The following is a 19,342-nucleotide window of genomic DNA, read 5'->3' as shown; positions in this document are numbered from 1 at the left end:
CAAAGAGAAACACAAGAAACTTCGAAGTGTGAAATTTACGTTGTGCATTTGAAGGCAGCATGTACATCTGCGGCCCCTTGGAACCCACTGGTCTGGATCCTAGGTCTGGATACAGTGACGTAGGCAGGGGCGGGGTTTGTGCACAGGTGAACGCCGCACAGGTGTAAAGCTAGGGAAATGTGCGTCCTGAAAAACAAGGCACGCCGCTCGGCGCCGTTACTCGGGCTCTCGGCTCCCCTCCGGTAGGATATGGCCCACAGCTGCGTGGGCAACTGCGCGCCGTTGTTCTTCCTCGCTGTTGTTTTTGATGCAGCTGGTCTGGTCGTGCTCCTGGTCGGGATTTTCGGCAACCTGAACCTGGACGGCCGCTTCTATGGGGATTTCCTCATCTACACGGGCTCGATCATCATCTTCCTCAGCCTGGTGTGGTGGATTCTGTGGTACACCGGGAACGTGCAGCTGTACGGGGAGGACCGCGCCGGCTCTCTGGACATCAGCTTTACGCACTGGGCCAGGAAGCTGTCGGAGAGGCTCTCCAAAGGCGGCGTGAAGTGTCTGGAAGCCGGGGAGGAGAAGAAGAAGAAGAAGATGATGATGATGATGATGATGGAGGAGGAGGAGAAGAAGGAGAGGAGCATGGGGAACGGGAAGGAGGTGAACGGGACTGTGCGTGCCGCTGCGCCATGTCGGGTTACCTGGGAGGGCGGCAGCGGCGGAGCACGGCCGGGTCACGACAACAGAGGGTTTGATTGGGGGACTGAGGTCCCATCTCCAGCTGAGAAGAACGTGGAGCTGGGGGTCCTGAGGAGCTCGGACGTGGCTCTGCAGGCAGCAGATGACAAAGCAGAGAGGCTCCTCTGACAGGACATGGTGCGTATTCTTCACCTCCCTCCTCCTCCTCCTCCTCCTCTCTCTCTTTTGAGTCTATTATTGTAAATGCTGTTGAGACTCTGAGAACCCATTTCTCCAAACCCACTCAGTCTCTTGACACTGTAACTGTTACATTCATAACCTAGAATTACCTCCTCCTCCGCTCAGACTAGCTTCAGCTTACAGTCATATCAAATATTAGTCATATCAAATATAAACATGTGTGTGAAATGTTGTCATAATTGCTGCGTGTTGAGTTATGGCTAAAAAGCACAGTTTGTGAGGTCACACTGACTTTGACCTTCGACCTTTGACCACCAAAGTCTAATTAGTTCATCCTTGAGTCCAGGTGAATATTTTTACCAAATTTGAAGAAGTTCCGTCAAAACATTACTGAGATATTGTTTTCACGAGGCCAGAAACGCGTTTTGTGAAGTCGCCGTGACCTTTGACCTTTAGCCACCAAAATCTAATCAGTTCCACCTTGAATCCAGGTAAATGTTTTTGCCAAATTCATTTGAAGACGTTCCGTCAAGGCGTTACTGAGATATTGTGTCCACAACAATGGGACGGACAGATGGACGGACAACCTGAAAACAAAATGGACGTCTCCATGGAGACACAAAACGTCACAGACAGTGTTTGGCTCCTCCTCCGACAGTCCGCGTCTGTACAACCGACAAACATGTGTCTGCTGTTGTTTTCATGTCATGAGCTGCTGCTGCCACGGCTCTGACTCTGTCATCATCATCACCCCCCCCCCCCCCCCCCCCCCCCCCAGCTCTCACCCCAGCCATAATTATGAAATTTCTCACATTATTGTCAGAGATCAGATGACACCCACAGTGAAGCCAGTCTTGAGGAATGGGTGCCCTCATGCTGCCTGAATCCCCCCCCCCCCCCCCAGTTCACTCTGCTCATGAATATCTGTAATAATAATTAATTTTTTTTCCTTCTTTCCCCGGCTGCTGTGAAAAGATCTTCAGTGGCCCGTGGCAGCTGTTAATTAATGAGCCTGACCGTTTCAGCTCACCTTCACAGCTCTGCATTATTTTAGCCGTCAGTTTGCTTGTAACCGGGCGGCGAGGCAGACAGCCTGTGGGCCAAAAGGCGCAATTGCATTTTAATGGAACTCAGCAGTTCTTATTGATCCGGGGGAATGGAGTGCGGTAGGTTCAGGTGTAGGTACGGCCCGGGCCCATCGCTCTGCCATCACATGCAGGGATCATAAAGTCTGCTCCGTGCACATTCCTTCCATCCACTAGTTCCACATAGTTAACTTTAATGCTCCCTAGCCTGATTCCCATATTATCTAACCTGGCTAACGATCTTCAGATACGGAGCTGTGTGAAACGCTGTGGTCAAAAGAACAAACACTCAGTGCTGAACAATGAGGCCGGTTCTTTACTGTAACTTCACTGAGACTGATAACGGGGGGGCGGGGGCCACCAGAGGCCACGTCCCATTTTGTTTCTGTTTGAGGTTTTCTTTGTTTTTTGTTCTTTTTGGATGAAATGTCTTTAAATTTTGTTTGTTAGCAGCATTTGTTAGCAACAGGCCTTTTTTTTAAACAAGAAATCAGGACTGAGGTATTTACTGATGTATTTTATGTTGTAGAATAAAAGGTGAAAATGTCTTGAGCGTGTGTTAAACAACAAACCTGTTTTCTGTCATCTGACCAAAAACACATTCAACAAACCACAGACTTCAGGACCAGGGAACAGGAAGTGACAAATTCTCTATGGGAAAAACATGAAGTTGTTTCAAGGAGATTTTCCTGGCGCTGTCAGACCACAGAGGGTTTGGCGAGTTCGCTCACAGTCAGAAATCAGGTGTATTTCTGTTTACATGTAGATTTTTTTCTTATTCATTATTCAACGTGAACACGACCTGCTGCAGAGGGAGTGTGTTGTGTGGAATTGGGACACTAATGTTTCACAGGCTGTTTTCGGTCGGCCCGTCAAAACAATGTGAGAGGGCGGAGTCACACTGAGGAAACTGGGCCTCAGTGTTTCTGCAGCCGTGACTAAGAGCAGGTTTATGGGTTTTTATTACTGGACTTTCCTCCAGCGTCCACAGGCCTCCACCTAAAGACAACACTGCCATTGTAGGAGCCACCTGCCTCCATCCATTATGAGTCATAAATGTTTATCAATCAGATTCAACAGTGGCACTGATAAGTGTTGGAACAGTACAGTGCTCAAAACAAGAATTACCCAACATGCATTAGATGATGCCATTTACAGTTGGGTAACCTTAGATTAGCGCCCGGTTTAACAGATGTTTTCTTTGTCTGTGTGTTTTCATGTTGGCTAATGATAACTTAAAGGTGTGAGCTAACGCTAACATTTATACAATCTGCACATCAGAACCTCTAATGAGAAAAAGGTTGAAATTATTTCTCTCACTCCGTCACTGACTCTATTAACCAGAAAAAAGGATCATTAGAAAAACTGTTCATCAAGTATCTTCTCCTAAAACCAGAAACATGTTTTGATATTTTACAGTTTAAATAAGAAATGAGTTGATAAGAGCTGGAGCTGCTGAGAATCCAGATATTAAAGTGACGGCAGCATCGATGAGTGAGCACATTTTCAACAGCCTCCTCCTCAGACACTGTAAAATCTGCAAACTCCTTCATATTCCTGCTCCTTTATCTCAGCAAAGACAAGCTCTTCAATGTATGTTATTCATTTTATTGAAAATTCAAGGGTGGGGGTCTTGCAAATCATTTCGTGTCTTATTATCTTATTTATCTTATTTCATGTCGTATCAGAGTCACTCTACCAGACAGTCATCTCATTCTCATCCTCCCAAACATCTCTGAAGCAGAGGCCACTTCTCAGTCAGATCCAGGGAGGCTCAATGCAATTACATCTCCCCTCTCGTCTCACCGAGCGTCTCCCCTCCCTTCACATTCATTTCCATCGTTGCTTTAATGTCATTTATTTGATTTCAACCCTCTCTCTCTTCTTCACAGGTGACATCCAGCTTTCCTGCTGCTGACGGACAGACTTCCTCCACGTGCTGCTTTCCAAAAACTGACTGAAAACCTTGAGCTTATGAACTAAAGTCACTTTTTTTTTTTTAAATAATAGTTTAGACAGTTTCTTGATCAGGGAAAAGCCCTGCACCCACAGTGAAGAGGAGGGCTGTGCACAGAGGAAGAAGCTGTCTTTAACTTGTATAGAGCAAATTTCTATTTCTTATGTGCTGGTTTTTGTGACAGATATAAATTATTTTTCTTGGGAATAAAGTTTACATGGAACTGGACGTTGTTGTTGTGTGTTTGTGAATCTGTTTGATCGACACAGTGACGCCCAGGTTGAACAAAGAACAAGTTTTTTTTAATCTTCTCTTCCTTGTCTGTGTTCACCTTTAGTTTCTTAAATAACTTTCAAAACAAGAGTCCGATTCGTCTCTCATCATCACTTTTTAAAGTCACTTTTTGAAGGTTGTAAAAAGAACTCCAGCTGATTTCCTGCGTTTTTCTTCCAAATCATGCAAAATAAAAATGTTTAGGGCCGAAATCCGCCGATATTTCCCACCTTTCCAAATCCACCTGTGGGGCTGAGATAAGACCTGGATCTGTGGCTGTAATATATTTCTGAAATGAAGCGACATCCAGCGACAGAGCTGCACAATCTCTTGTCATCATTAAGGAAACATATTTCTCCCCCGTCAGTCATGAGATGTAGATAGAGGCAGGAATGTGACCTGAGCGTTTAAAAATCTTCCTCCTCGTCAGCGGCTCAGACTCTCAGGCAGCAGCGAGGAGGGAGGAAGCGTTTCTTCTTATTTTATTTCCCTTCGTACAGATAAAGTGTTGAAGCCGTGAAGAGTTGCCTAAACTTCACTCCTGTCATGGATTACTCCTCCTATCTCGGCCGCTGCCTGCTGTTTTTCTTCATCGCCGTCTTCTTGGACGCAGCAGGCCTCATCCTCTTCTTCGTCGGCATCTTCGCTCCCTTGAGCTTCTGGGATTTCCTCGTCCTCTCGGGGCCCCTCATTATGTTTCTCAGCCTGGTGTTCTGGATCATCTGGTACCTGGGAAACCTGGAGGTGCCGATGGAGGAGCTACTCCTCGGATGAGATTCACAGCTTCTTCTTCTTTTGCAGCACACAAAGCCATTTTCTGGCAACTGGGGCTGGAAGATGAAACCAAAGCTGCAGCTTCAGGTGCAGATCTTCACATTTTAAAGCATCACACGGTCGAGACGTGTTGTAAAGTGAAGAGTTTTCCTTTAGTAAAGTTCTGTTATTTGCCTTCAGGGGGAAAATCCTCAGATTCTACTCGATCTCACTGCTGGATCTTTGCTTCACCACCTTCGAAAACATGGAACTTTACTGTGAAAGGACAAACATGGAACTTTAATCTGAAAGGACATCTGTATGCTGATCAGACTTGGGGGGCGAGTTTAGAAACTTTAAAATGGGTTGGCAGACTGGGCTGCAGTTTTGCAAATTTAAAGCCCCAATTCTTTATTAATTGTATTTAATTAAATGCGACTAATAATGTGACTGATAGTCACGTTGTTTATTCATTATGTTTCTAGTTAAGGAATGCCAAATAAACAACTTGTATTCTAATATGAAAACATAATAAATCGATCAATATTTATTGTTATTTGTGAGAACAGGCCCTTGGTTACAGATGTTTGTAGTCCCCCCAAAGCTTCAGAAGAAGAGTGACGGAGACGGAGACTACGAACAACAAGGCTACAAACAACAAGGCTACGAACAACAAGGCTACGAACAACAAGGCTACGAACAACAAGGCTGCAACGTTTGTATTATTTTGCATTTCTTTGTAGTTGTTTTGCATCTGATTGTATTCCTGTTGTGTCTCTTCGTAGTCATCTTGATCTCTTTTAAGGTTTTGCGTCTCAGTGTGCAGGCTGTAGCGCTCATTAACTTTTCAACAACAAATGTTTGCAGTCAGCTCATACACAGGCTCGTGGGGGGGGGGGGGGGGGGTCCTTGTCCTCCCTGTCCCTCCCTCTGCTCCTTCTCTGTCTGCCTGATGATGATTCTGTGCGAAGATGTTTTTGTTTATTTTGTCAAATCATGTGACTTTTGGATGTTTTTTTTAACTGATGTCTCACTCTGACCTCAAAATCGAGAACCAGAATCTCCCATTTGCACATTGTCGCATCATTTACATCCTGGTGACGCTGCTCATCGTGTATTCACTTTGTTTTTTAATGATTTCCCTCTGAGGCCGTTGCTCCTGATGGTCGCTGTGGTGTTTTTCATGTTGTGAAATCTGAGTGTTGGTCGCTCAGACCCATTCAGCAGAAACCAGTCAAACTGGGTCTCTGAGCCTCTGGAGAAGGGGAGTCCTCTCAGTTTACAAGAATGTGTTTGTGTGAGAAGAAAAGGAAGAAATTAAACATTAAACATAAAAACATGGTGAAATCAAAACTAGGGAGGTTTGTTTGTACAGATGCAGTTGTGCTCTTGTATAATCTTTACATCAGGTCAGTATGTGGCGCAGCTTGTTTCTCTGTGACTGAAGTAGACACACCCTGTTTACAGTGCCGCTGATATTTAATCTCAGCACCAGAGTAATCCTCAAGCGTAAAACAGCTGACCACGAGAACAACAGCACGAAGGAGAAAACAACAGAAGCTCTACTTTTAACTCCTGTGAATTTACTACAACACATGATTTATACGGTTTAAGAAAATGATGTCTTTAAAAATGTCTGTTTCCTCATGAAAGTCTTTACACAATCCATATTTACTCTGCATTCCACAGTCTGTGTTTTCAAGGCGAGGGCCGGCACAGCCGTTAAGACTTTGCATAATGTGGAGAACTTGGAAATGTGTCAGCTGTGCATCACTAATTCATCACTGCACCGCCGTCACTCAAACATGTCCAGGAGAATTACCTGGACATGTGATTCTAAGGTGTCACAATCCCTCCCTCCCTCCACCCATCCATCCCTCCATCCATCCATCCTTCCGTCTTTCTGTCTGTGTCAATGAAGCTTCAGTTTCCACCTCACACATAACATGTGTTTCCATTACATGCAGCCAGCCTCATGCACAGTTCACAGCCAGGACACACACACACACACACACACACACACACACACACACACACACACACCGATGGCTGCCCTGAACATGACACTCCTTGAGTGCGGCGGGGACAAAGGGGGACAGGGATTAGGTTCTGTGAGACCTGTCGGTGTGGTGTTGGGGGGGTGGGTCCTGCCAGCACTTCACACTGCAGCAACGGTGCATTTAATGTCACGATGCTTCAGAGGAAAGGCCAGTACTGAAAGTGTTTACTTTAAATATCGTGCATTTATATCATGACTATTATCATATTATTCTACACTATTTTATTTTATATTCTATTATATTTTATATCATATTTGCATTTTTTGTCATAAGATTTATTTTATTTTACTATTATTTTTCATCATATAAATTATTTCTAATTACATTCCACCTACAATTATATTTATATTACATCACTTATTTCCTTTTCAACAGCAAAACATTCTTGTATCAAAAGTAAAAGTAAAAGTTTTGCACAATGGCCATATACACTATATTTTAGTTTATATGTTTAAGCAGCATCATATGCATCATATATCGCTGGGTAATTAATGATTAGTATTTCATTTGCTGATCATATGTTGTGAATGAAACTTTTAATTTGAAAAGTAACCAGCTTCACCTACAGCTGTCAGATAAATTTGCAGTGGAGGAAAAAGTACAATATTTCTCAATGGTACATTGAGTCAAAAATGTATATATTATATTTAAGAACAGTTTCCATTTCCTTCTACTCTACTACATTTATTTCAATCAGGAGAGACTAACAGAGTGTTTAAGGCGTAATTAAACAAATGTATGTGATTTCATCTGCACAATAGAAATCTAACTTGAAAAGGTAAAGTAAGGTAAAGTACAAGAGCCCCATAACTGTACTGAAGTACAGAACTACAGTAAAGTAATAAACTGTGAATCCACACTGTAAAAAGTGATAGGGAGGTGAGGGAGGGTTCAGGTTACAGAAAGCGTATTGTTCACTGTGTTTCCTGTAAATGAACTCTTAAGAATGTAATTAATCCTACTTCCCTTCCACTGAGTGGATGAGGAGGAGTTCTCAGGACGTTAATGAGGTTTCAGAGGAGAGTCGCTGCTGCAGCAAAGAGAAGAAAAACTGAGAAGCAACTGAGACTGGAATTAATTGGTACCAGCTGTTAACTAACTAAATTAAAAGATATGTTTAAATGAGAAGTTTAAATGAGCTAAATCTACTCTAAGTGATATGAGGCATAAAATAATACTTGCTTAAGTAAGTGATAGTTTTGTTCCTGGTGTTCATACAGTACCTTCCTTTTTCATTTACATCTAATTTACTAAACTAGAATCAAAACTATTCTTTTTCCTAACAAGTCACCCTTTACAGTGTCTCTCAGGGAGTTACATTATAATCTTAATAAACCAGTAACGATCCCTGAAAGTACTTTTGAAAAACACACTGTGTGTTAATCCTTTCACTGCTTATTGGTTTTATTCTCACTGGGATTAAATATTCAGTCGATTTATTCCTGTGGTACCTTGTTAATAAGTTAAAACCTCTACACACATACACTGACTGGTGGGAAAAGCCTTTTAGTCTCCGATCACAGGAAGATGAAAACCTGTAGGACAACAACAAACCAGCAGGTGGCAGCGCTGGACTGATGTTTTACCACTACTGCTACAACTACTACTACTACTACTACTACTACTACTACTACTACTACTACTACTACTACTACTACTACTACTGCTGAAAATAATAATGATAATATATAAATATATATTGTAATATGTTGTAAGGTTTTGACTTTCCTCTGCTTTTACATAATGTTATGTTTTGGTGCTATATCAATAAAACTGAATTGAATTGAGTATATTTGTTCCATCCGAGATGGTAATATATAATATTGTATTGTATTGTATATATTATATATCTGGGGAGGAATATATATGTATATATATATATATATATATTATATATATATATATATATATATATATATATATATATATATATATATATACGTAATATCTATGTTTAAATGATATGATTATTGATATTGACAGTAAACAGTTTTACCTTATAAATGACTTTATCAGTGGAATTAAATGAAAAGACATTTCATTATGTGCACACTCTGGCTATATGAAGATATACGTTTATAACATATATGAAATACCCATAGTAGAATTTGTATTTTAAATTTAATTTTAAATATCTATGTGATTAATTTTTATATGGTATAAATGTTGCAACCATATTTTTTTAACAATATATATTTAATTTACATACTGTATGTATGTTTATTAACACAACATACTTTAATAAAAATTTAATTTAATTTAATTTAATTTAATTGATTTCTTATTCATTTTAAACATTAATATATTTTATATTTACATATATAATATCAACATACAGTATATTGACAGGCTTTGGGGATGGATGTATAGCCTGCATAACATACATCTTCAATATAAGCATATATACACAAACATACATTATTGTTTTTATTATTATTATATGAGCTAGACATATACGTCAATATATGAAACAGTTCCAGCTTCTAACAGGTGTCATTGGCCTATGTAATGTTTACATATATGTACATACATTTGCATATGGGACTGGAGTTTACTCATTATTTTTATATCATGCTGTGTATCATTTTTAGATATATTTTATATAACATACTTTATATGAGCAGTGCGATTATTTTTCCCCGTTTTAATGTTGTTTTGTTGTGTGTTGTATAAAGGATAGAACATAATTCACAACCTTCGTGAACACCGTGTTTCTCCTGAATGTAGCTCAGTCGAATGTGATTACGTCATCGTCCGAGACCACGTGCGCCATGGCGCATGGGTTTTGTGAGTGCAGCACGTTTTCTTGAACATTGATACAAACTCAGAGAGTTAACAGCTCGTGGTGGCGGGAATGTGTGAAAACCCGAGTCCACCTCAGTGAAGATGTCAACACAGTCTGAGGTGGTTTAAAATCCATTATTTAACACACACACACACACACACACACACAACACACACACACACACACACACACACACACACACACACACACACACACACACACACACATACAGCGTGGTAGTTGCTGTACTACAGTTAGTAAACTAACCCGCTGCTCGGAAACCCCGGCTGCATGGATCTCCTCAGGGAACCGGATTCTTGCAGTAGTAAACTTTATAACAGGGTCATTACTGCATTACTTACTTACTCTTTTTTATGATATTTACATTTAAAATGTATTATTGATTTTTTTCTATTTAATAAATTAAAACATTTGTAAAACTATTTATTGATCAATTATGAATTATTCGATACATTTTTTGGCTGCCATCTCCAGGACCGGATTACCTACTCACAAAACAGTCTTAAATCAAAGTCCACTTCCCATCTTTTTTCAGTGCCTTCAACCAAATCTCATGGTCTTCATTGGCCAAATGAAGTTTACTCGGTTTTCACATATACCTCAGGTGTCATCACCTGTCATATGATAATACAACAATTTATAATAATTTGAAAGCACTGAAAAAAAATGTAAGTGAACCTTTACTTCAGTTTTTTTCTTTTATGTTCAAACTACTGCTGCCCACGTCCAGAATTAACTTTAACAGTAGACTCAGGATTCAGGCATGAATTAGTCTCGTGTAGATGTAGATGTGTAGAGCGAATATAGGTGGAGTTAAGGATCATGTCAGGGTTTACCTCTTAGTGGAGCCCTGGTTCCTGAGGGGTTAAGGCACACAACATGAACTGCATCGCCCCTGGTTCATGTACTGCTGGTGATCTCTGTTGCATGTCATTCCCCATCTGTCTCTCCATCTCCATTTCCTGCCATCTGTCCGCTGTCGCTGTCTAATAAAGACATACAATAATATAATGGAGAGAAGCTTCATGTCCTTGCCTGGCAGATCTGAAAGAGGAGAGTCTGCAAAGTGTAATTTAACATCTATTTTTCTCTTAATTGAAATTTAAAAAATACAACAGTAACAATATATAAAACTGCAGGGACACTTCAAAAATCTAATTACTGACAAATTAGAATCGTAAAATTGATAATTATGTTAAAATGGAGATAAAGAAATGAATAAAAATTTAATGTTAAATGACTAATAATTGCATCACAAATAGAGAAACTCAATTAAATCCAAAATTAGAGATTATATTGGATGCTTTCTTACTAGGATACACACTTTTTAAAGCTGGTCTAATAAATGTAGCCAGATATTTTGGTGGAGAGCAAAATAAAAGCAGAGGATTAAGCCATGATTGCATTTTTATTTATCCCACATGAACACTGGAAACACCACCATCACTGAGAGCAAATGCTGCTAATTCTTAAAGCTTAAAGAAGATGTTGCACTTACATTCAACACAGACACAACCCTAAATACAAGCTAATATTAGCTTCATATCTGCAGGATGTGTAATACTAAATAATCTAAAGTTAATATTTCAGTATTTTGTTTCTGCTGCCTTCAAGTGTCCAAGAATCAGTTATTGCATGTTTAAGGACTTGAATGTTTTTTTTAAAGGCCTACAAATCAATTTTATTTATTTGATTTTATTTAAATTTATTTATTCATGAAGACTGATACGTTTGGTGCAGAAAACACATCTGTGATCTCACATCGAATCCCCCTCCTTGAAATCACTGCGCCGCCTTTTCCCTCCCTCCATCCATCTGCGTGTCAGCCTGCGGTGCAACCGAACTCCATTTTCTACGGCTATTTTTATTATTGTTGTCATTGGTAAACACCACACATCTGCCTACACAGGCCGGTTTCCTATTGGTCGAAGGGGTTGTCTGTCGCGCTACTTCCGCCCGTTTGGCCGCGTGTGATTGGTCGGCTCTCCTCTTTTTTTTTTCTTCTGCTTCGCGGCGGTGGGTCGGAGCCGCTGTGTCCCCGGTCTGGCACGTTCCTAGCCAAATTCTCCACGGTGTAAAATTGGATCCCCCCCTTTTTTTCCCCACTAAACCAAAAATACCCCCCTCTTCACTTCCCTGCAACCGCTCGTACGTTAGCGCTCAATACACATCTCCAAATCTCCACCGGATACCTCAGAAGATGGCGGTGGTAAGCGGGATGTCGGGGTCGGCGGTAGCCCGGCTAGAGGGCCGAGAATTCGAGTATCTGATGAAGAAAAGGTCGGTGACCATCGGCCGGAACTCCTCGCAGGGCTCGGTGGACGTCAGCATGGGACACTCCAGCTTCATCTCCCGGCGGCACCTCGAAATATTCACCGCAGGAGAGGACGGCACCGGCACGGGGGAATTCTACCTCCGATGCCTGGGAAAAAACGGGGTGTTTGTTGATGGGGTGTTCCAGAGAAGAGGGGCTCCACCTCTCCAGCTTCCACGAATGTAAGACTCACACATGACCTGTTTGCTTGTAGTAGGGGGGAAAAAAAAAAAAAATAAAAAACCATCTACGGATTTGTGGGTTAACGTGTTGTTATTGTTTTGTTATCCCGCAGCGGTGTTGCACGTGTTGTGTCAAGCAACACCGAGCCTGATACGTGCTGCTCGCTTGTGTGGCGATAACGTCACGTTAAAACCTCCATGCCAAATATGCTAATTTTACCATGTTGTTGGTGATTAACAAACACACAAAAAAAAAAGCACTTTTAAATTGATTCGAGAGCTTGTGTTAATTATTTGGGGTGTTGCGGTTTGTTCGGCTTACATGCAGTCCTGCTAGCAGCCCTCAGTGACACACCAGACAGTCATGCTCTAAGCTAGCAACCAGTTCCCTGTTGCCCTTTATGTGGAAACTAGCTCCTTACATTCAAAGAATAAGATGTTTATTATTACTGTTGTTCTGTGTGTGATATATGCCGAATTGCAGAGTGGCACATAATGATTCAAAACTATCTTGCTGTGTGCTCTTTAGTGTTTGTATTTGTGGATACTTAAACAAGCAACATAAAAAAAACTAAAATTTGTAATGGAGTTTGGTTTACTTTGGTAACTTATTGTTTTTGGGCTAACACCCAACTGCTAGCTAACACACCACCAACACGAGCTGAGAGTTGAATTTGTGCTTGTGTAGGAAATGTTTCCGATATGTACTTTGTGTTGTTTACAGACTGGTGATGAATTGTTGTTGTTTATTATCGGTACAGTTGAATATTAGCATCATAATAACAGCTGTGAAGCTAAGGGGTGTGCTGTTGCCAGTTTGATCTGGCTCAATGTCAACTTGGCCTCATGTTACCCGTCGGTGTTTACACTGCTCAGCTTGTTTGTCCTGAAACTCATTGTTTTTGTAGTAACTCATATTTACCATGGAAACGTATTAAATGTTAATGTAGAATATGTTGTTGATTTTTGTCACCACTCCATAGTAGTCATTCATTTTAAGGTGTCAGCAGCTGGTCCAAATATACCCCATTAATAATAAATTGGACATGTTAGACATGATCTGTTATATAATAGTCATGGTGGAAGTCCATTTTTAAACTGAGGCTGAATCTCAGTGCTCCTGTCTGGGCTTCAGTTAGACCATGGCCTGCTTGTTGCCAGGCAGGAGGCTCATCTGTACAATAACATTGTAATAAGCATAATTTCCCACTCATACAAATGCACAGTAATTCAGATGGATGTATGGACACACTAATGTTTTGCCTGTGCTTGTGTTTCATTCTCAGGTGTTGTTTCCGGTTCCCTAGCACAAGTATAAAGATCACGTTCACAGCCCTGTCCAGTGATAAGAAGGAGCCAAGGAACGTGCCGGAATCACCGGTCAAGCCCGTCCAACCCCAAATTTCCCCACTGACCATAAACATTCCTGACAACATCGCCCACCTCATGAGCCCACTGCCTTCGCCCACCGGCACCATCAGGTGAGAGCGGGCTCAGCAGTCGAGTGCACAGTGACAATATGGTGTAAATTCTGTGATTTCGTCGTTTGTTTTCCAGATTTCAGTTTCTCACAGATGTTTCTTTATTGTTTTTACAGTGCAGCAAACTCCTGTCCATCGAGTCCACGGGGGGCAGGACTCTCCAGCTACAGGACAGGCCGCGTCCTGGCCTCTGACCTTATAGGAGACAACTCCCAATCAGAGAACGACAAGGAGGCCTCAGGTGAAGACAGCCCAAAGGTGAGAGAGACACGGAGCAGGGAAGGAATGAGAAGTGGGTAAAAAAAATGGATGAATGTTGTTCGGAGTTGCAGGAGTTGCATGATGAAGGCGGAAGACTTCAGAGAAATCTCGCCGGATTCGAGCGCTGTGAACATCCTGGGTTACTCATTGAAGTCTAAAAATTGCATAACACTTGCAACAACACAGACTTTGGATACAGAGTCTGAATCTGTGTGTGTGTGTGTGTGTGTGTGTGTGTGTGTGTGTGTGTGTGTCTGGAGTGTCGCATCGTCCCCAACAAAACAAATTTCCTCCCAGCAGAACATGAATTTAACTTCCTTTCATCTTCAACAGGACGACTCCAAACCTCCGTATTCATATGCACAACTAATAGTCCAAGCTATCACCATGGCCCCGGATAAACAGCTAACACTGAATGGAATATACACCCACATCACCAAGAACTACCCCTACTACAGAACAGCTGACAAAGGCTGGCAGGTCAGTGTCTTCTCTGTGTGGTTTCACTCTGTTTACTCATGTCTCCTGTCATTTGTCGAGTCAAATGCAAAATTGTGAATTAAATTAATCATGAGTGAAATTACATTAAATAATTTGTTCAAGCAGAAAACGCTGAACATTTTCTGCCTCCAGCTTTTGCTTCTGCATTTCTTTGCTTTTATATTATTGTAAATTAAATATCTTTTAGTGTTTGGATGAGTTTGAAGATGTCGGTGTGGGTTCAGGCAGACGTTCAAAGTTTAATAATTATTATTAATTATCATTTAGTGTAAAAGGTGTAAAAGGGGCACATAAAATACAATGATATACATAAATATCTTACTTTGTTTCTTGTATTTTATGTTTCAGGTGTAAGTATATAACACTGCATGCGGATGTTAGCATGTATGTTAGCAAAGCGCTACATGTGTAGGATAAAACGCTGTGTTAATGAATGTGGCTTCTATTGGTTGATGAGACTAGAAAAGCTTTATAAAAGTGCAGTCCGTTCCATCTACACATTGTTTACTGTTAGAAAACAAGTAAGCAGATTTTTCTTCCACAGGCTGATTACAGTCGGTGCTTCACGTGTCGTCGAGTCGTCCTTGAATCTGTGTTAAACAGTCACTTGAAGTTCAGCTGCTGTTCGACCAAACAAAATAAAACAGGATAAACACATTGTGTGACACTCGGCTCATGCGTGTGTGTGTGTGTTGTGTTTGTCGCTGTCGTAGAACTCGATCCGCCACAACCTCTCCCTGAACCGGTACTTTATCAAGGTGGCCCGCTCTCAGGAGGAGCCGGGCAAAGGCTCGTTCTGGAGGATCGACCCCGCCTCCGAGGGCAAGCTGATAGAACAGGCCTTCAGGAAGCGCCGGCCCAGGGGGGTGCCGTGCTTCAGGACCCCTGTGGGACCTCTCTCCTCCAGGTAGAGATGCACTTTAATCAGTGGCTGTTACTTTAAAGACACGCTTTCAGTTCTGTTACCTGTACGTGTGTGTGGGGGGGTTAACGCCGTGTTCCTCCTCCTCCAGGAGCGCTCCAGCTTCTCCCAACCACACAGGAGCACTGTCTGCCCACTCCAGTGGGGTCCAGACCCCAGACAGCCTTTCCAGAGAGGGGTCCCCTGTCCCCATGGAGCCAGAGCCAACCCCCCCACCTGCCCCCACCCAAACAGCAACAGTCCAGCCCAAACTCGCCGTCATCCAAGAGGCCCGCTTTGCACAGAACTCCCCTGGTAAAACACAACATTGAACAGAGATCAGCTGCATCACGTAAACACTCTGATGTCACAGAGTTTTTATTTATCTCTGCAGTGACTGACAGTTACCTGTGCCCCCGCCCTCTGACAGGCTCCCCCCTCAACAACCAGCCGGTCTTGATCGCCGTGCAGCGCCAGATGCCTCAAACGACCATGAAGCCTGTGACCTACACCATGGCCACGCCGGCCATCGTAACGTCGACGGTTAGCTCCGCCCCCGTCATGCAGACGGTGCACGTTGTCCACCAGATCCCCGCAGTGACCATGGCAACTGTTGGCGGACAGTCTGCTGCTACAGTGAGCACAGAACCTCAGGAGAACGGAGGGGGGGAGCACAAGGAGATCAAAGGTGAGACCGGAGTCACGTTCATGTTGTTACATACGTCAGTGTGTGTGTGTGTGTGTGTGTGTGTGTGTGTGTGTGTGGAGTTTGATGCGAGTTTCCCTCCCTGTGCAGTGAAAGTGGAGCCGGTTCCATCCATCACCGCCTCGTCTTTAGGCGGAGTCAGTCGCATCATCCAGAGCTCTCAGGCCACTCCCCTGACAACAGTTACCATCGTGCAGCAAGCTCCACTCGGTCAGCACCAGCTCCCTATAAAGGCCATCACACAAAACGGGACCCATCTCGTCCCCATCAGTTCTGCGGCTAGCACAGGTGTGACACACACACACACACACACACACACACACACACACACCACCACCACCGCGTGTCTGAGTTTCCTGTTTCTTTACATACAGCACATCGATCTGTCATGTGATCAGTGTTGTCATCATATGAACGGCTGAGAACGAAGCTCGGTGTGTTGAAGAGTTGTGTGACCCGATGTGCATGTATATCCCTGCATGTATTTCTGCTTCTTTGGGTGTTTCTCCAACCAGTTATTGATCAGTGCATCAGCATTAAATTGATTATCAGTGTAACATGTTGCATATGCATGAAAACAAAACAGGGATCCACTCTTCAAAACTTTACTTATTTACCGTCCCGTGTCCCCCGAACATAATCTCACGAGTTCCAGGTTGAGATCAACTGTCCAGTCGGTCTCTCAGCCTGGGCGTGTCAGCATCAGCTGGGCGGGGCTTTTATTGTTGGAAAGTGTTTTTCTGCAGAAAAACGTTTCAGCCTTGACTCATAAGAGGAAGTCACATTATTATTTTGAAAGATAACAAGCGGCAGAGAATCCAGTTTACAGTAAGAAGCATAAAACATGGCGATGGTAACGAGGTGAGGCGACACATCAAGGTTTAGAACAATGTCATAAAAGCATAAAATGGAGGTTAAAGGTTAAACAGGTTAAAAGTCCCTGTGTGAACAGAGCTGTAAACTGTAAGAAGTTTTAAAAGGTTCAGAGTCGAAGTGGAAACGATCAGGAAACTGGCTCAGTAAAACATGATGTCTACTGATGTTGTCTTTAAAAGGTGAATAATAAAATAGTAATACTTCTACTAAATAATACTTCCTGTCGTCTCTGTTGCAGCCGTTGCGAATCCTCTGCACCTCCTGGCGGCCCACGCCTCGGCCTCCGCCTCCCTCCCCACCAAGAGGCAGAACGGCGAACTGCAGGACCAGCCTGAGTCAAAGAGGGTGAAGACGCAGGAGGAGAACGGCGGCGAGGCGGCCGCCGCCAACAACAACAACAACAACGGTACCACGGACAGAGCCGGAGAAGGCGGGGTCAGTGAACAGGTCGGCGACAAGTAGCCTCCCCCTGATCTGCCTCCCGGCCCCTGCTCTCCTGTATGCATTGAGCCTCACACCTTCCACCCCCCCCCCCCACCCACCCCCACCCACCCCATCCTACCTGGTCATCATCTACTTCAAGGTGCCAAAAAGAGAAGAGATGTGGAAACACAAACGGGACTACAGAATGTGCAAACCCTCCTCAACAACAACCCCCCCCAACCTCACTCTTCCTCTTCCATATATTTAAGACCACGAAATATGATGCAAAAACTAGAGACCAAATTGAAAATGGAAGTAAAGAAGAGGCGCTGATGACTGTGAAACCCTGACGTTTGAGACCCAGATGGCAAGAAGATTCTGCAGGAAGAGAAAACCAGATTCAACATAAATCCAGATTTCCAGATGAGAGAGAGAAAAAAGAATTTAAAATAAAAAAAAAAAAAAAAAAAAAGACATGTGACCCTCCCCAAAGAACGGAGAAGGAAAAGGAGCCTGATCCTGGTAGCATTACGAGACGAGCGCTTAACTGTGTGTCGGATAGAGAACGCGACAGAGTGAAATCACCAGTCATGTATTCCGCTAAGGGAAGTGTGTGTACGTACGTGTGGACATTCCCATCTTCGGCAGCTAGCCTCCATGTCGACCTACCTAACCCAGTCGTGAGTAGATATGCAGTATTCCGTTGTACAAGTGTATCTGTGGATCTTTTTTGAGTGTTTCTCCATTTCCCAAGGCACAGATACTATCTAGTAATAATTAAGACAATAAAAGCTATAAGTGGGGTCTTTAAGAACATTTAAACAACACATGACAACATGATATTTTGGGAATCCTTTGTTTCTTTGTTTTTGTATGTGGACTCTTTGTTCAGTGAAATGAATGTAGTCTCCTTTCTTTTCATTTTTTTTCTTCTTTTTTTTTTTGCCTTTTAAAGAAAACACTATCTATGGAGTGGATGTTCTTTTCTCTGCTCATTCATGCAAATGAAATTTCTTTATCACTGTACATCTACAGATTTTTTCATATTTTACAAATATCCTATGAGATAAAAAAAAGTATATTCCCATGCGTATTTGACCATATGCTTCATCGAGCTTGCATGTTACGGATCTAGAGACAATGTACTTGAGCAGATTTAACTGAATATGGAACTGAAGAAAATTTAGACTGAATCTACGCTATATGATTCTGACCAGTGCTGCACTTAACCCTCTTAGTTCGTTTTTATCTTTGTTTTTTTGTATTTTTATTTGTTCTCAGTTTTTCCCCTGTCATCATTGGCTGTTTGTTATCTTTGTGTTGACGTTGGCCGTCTCTTTGCTTGATTATTTTATTCTGTTCAGGCTACTAGAGAAGTCTATTCAGATTGTATTCTATGTTACACGAGGAAAAACAAGTGATAGGTGTTTGTTCTTGCTTCCGTGGGTAAATGCTTTTTTTTTTTTTTTTTTTTTATAAATTTATTTAAAACACAAACAACCTCTTGGTTCGTATTTCTTTGGGAAAACACAAACTGAAATCTGTTTGTGTGAAGAATCATTTTCTTTCTGTCCGTCAGAGACAATAAACGATGAAGTCATCCAGCTGATTAAGAGTTAACATCTGGAGTAGAGGGAAGACGTGCTGTAAAGAGTCGTTCAGGCCGATCCAGGAAGTGTGTGGACCACAGGGTGGACAGGCTTCCTCTGAACACCGACAGCTTGACTCACTGGTTTCTCCACAACTGGAGGTGAAGGGGGGGGTTTGTGGTTTGGAGTCGTCTGATCGTGTCCAGAGACTAAAGTGTTAAACAGCTGATCTGAAGGGAGTGAACTGTCGGCTGTTAATAATAAGGATTAATGTCTCCACATTTATCTGCAGAAAGGGCAG

At 42.4% G+C, this 19,342-nt stretch overlaps 2 protein-coding genes and 1 long non-coding RNA gene across 5 annotated transcripts; 2 read left to right on the top strand and 1 right to left on the bottom strand.

Annotated features, from left to right (window-relative positions):
• Window positions 1–121: 121 nt before the first annotated feature.
• LOC130162143 (uncharacterized) lies at window positions 122–5,614 on the top strand. Of its 2 annotated transcripts, XR_008826242.1 has the most exons (3): window positions 122–870; window positions 3,851–5,049; window positions 5,143–5,614. XR_008826242.1 is itself a non-coding variant. In XM_056365719.1 (2 exons), the coding sequence occupies exon 1, from the start codon at window positions 250–252 to the stop codon at window positions 859–861; it is 612 nt and encodes a 203-aa protein (XP_056221694.1). In that variant the 5' UTR covers window positions 122–249; the 3' UTR covers window positions 862–870; window positions 3,851–5,614. The 2 variants fall into 2 exon arrangements, 1 of the variants encoding a protein (XP_056221694.1); XM_056365719.1 differs by having other exon boundaries at window positions 3,851–5,614.
• LOC130162145 (uncharacterized) lies at window positions 417–11,854 on the bottom strand. The gene is made up of 3 exons (XR_008826246.1): window positions 11,713–11,854; window positions 10,644–10,793; window positions 417–555 (listed from the first exon to the last, which is right to left on the bottom strand). It is a non-coding gene; the product is annotated as an uncharacterized LOC130162145 (long non-coding RNA).
• foxk2a (forkhead box K2a) lies at window positions 11,831–19,320 on the top strand. Of its 2 annotated transcripts, none has more exons than XM_056365717.1 (9): window positions 11,831–12,303; window positions 13,590–13,784; window positions 13,901–14,042; window positions 14,379–14,525; window positions 15,260–15,453; window positions 15,560–15,762; window positions 15,878–16,135; window positions 16,244–16,441; window positions 17,268–19,320. In XM_056365717.1, exons 1-9 carry the CDS (start codon window positions 12,008–12,010, stop codon window positions 17,489–17,491), a joined length of 1,857 nt encoding a protein of 618 aa, XP_056221692.1. In that variant the 5' UTR covers window positions 11,831–12,007; the 3' UTR covers window positions 17,492–19,320. The 2 variants fall into 2 exon arrangements, with proteins under 2 accessions (XP_056221692.1, XP_056221691.1); XM_056365716.1 differs by having other exon boundaries at window positions 15,842–16,135.
• The last annotated feature ends 22 nt before the right edge of the window (window positions 19,321–19,342 follow it).

Source organism: Seriola aureovittata, chromosome 21 (assembly GCF_021018895.1).
Source record: "Seriola aureovittata isolate HTS-2021-v1 ecotype China chromosome 21, ASM2101889v1, whole genome shotgun sequence".
Taxonomy (NCBI): domain Eukaryota; kingdom Metazoa; phylum Chordata; class Actinopteri; order Carangiformes; family Carangidae; genus Seriola; species Seriola aureovittata.
Note: the sequence above shows the minus strand (reverse complement) of the source record. Positions and strands in the feature narration are given on the sequence as shown.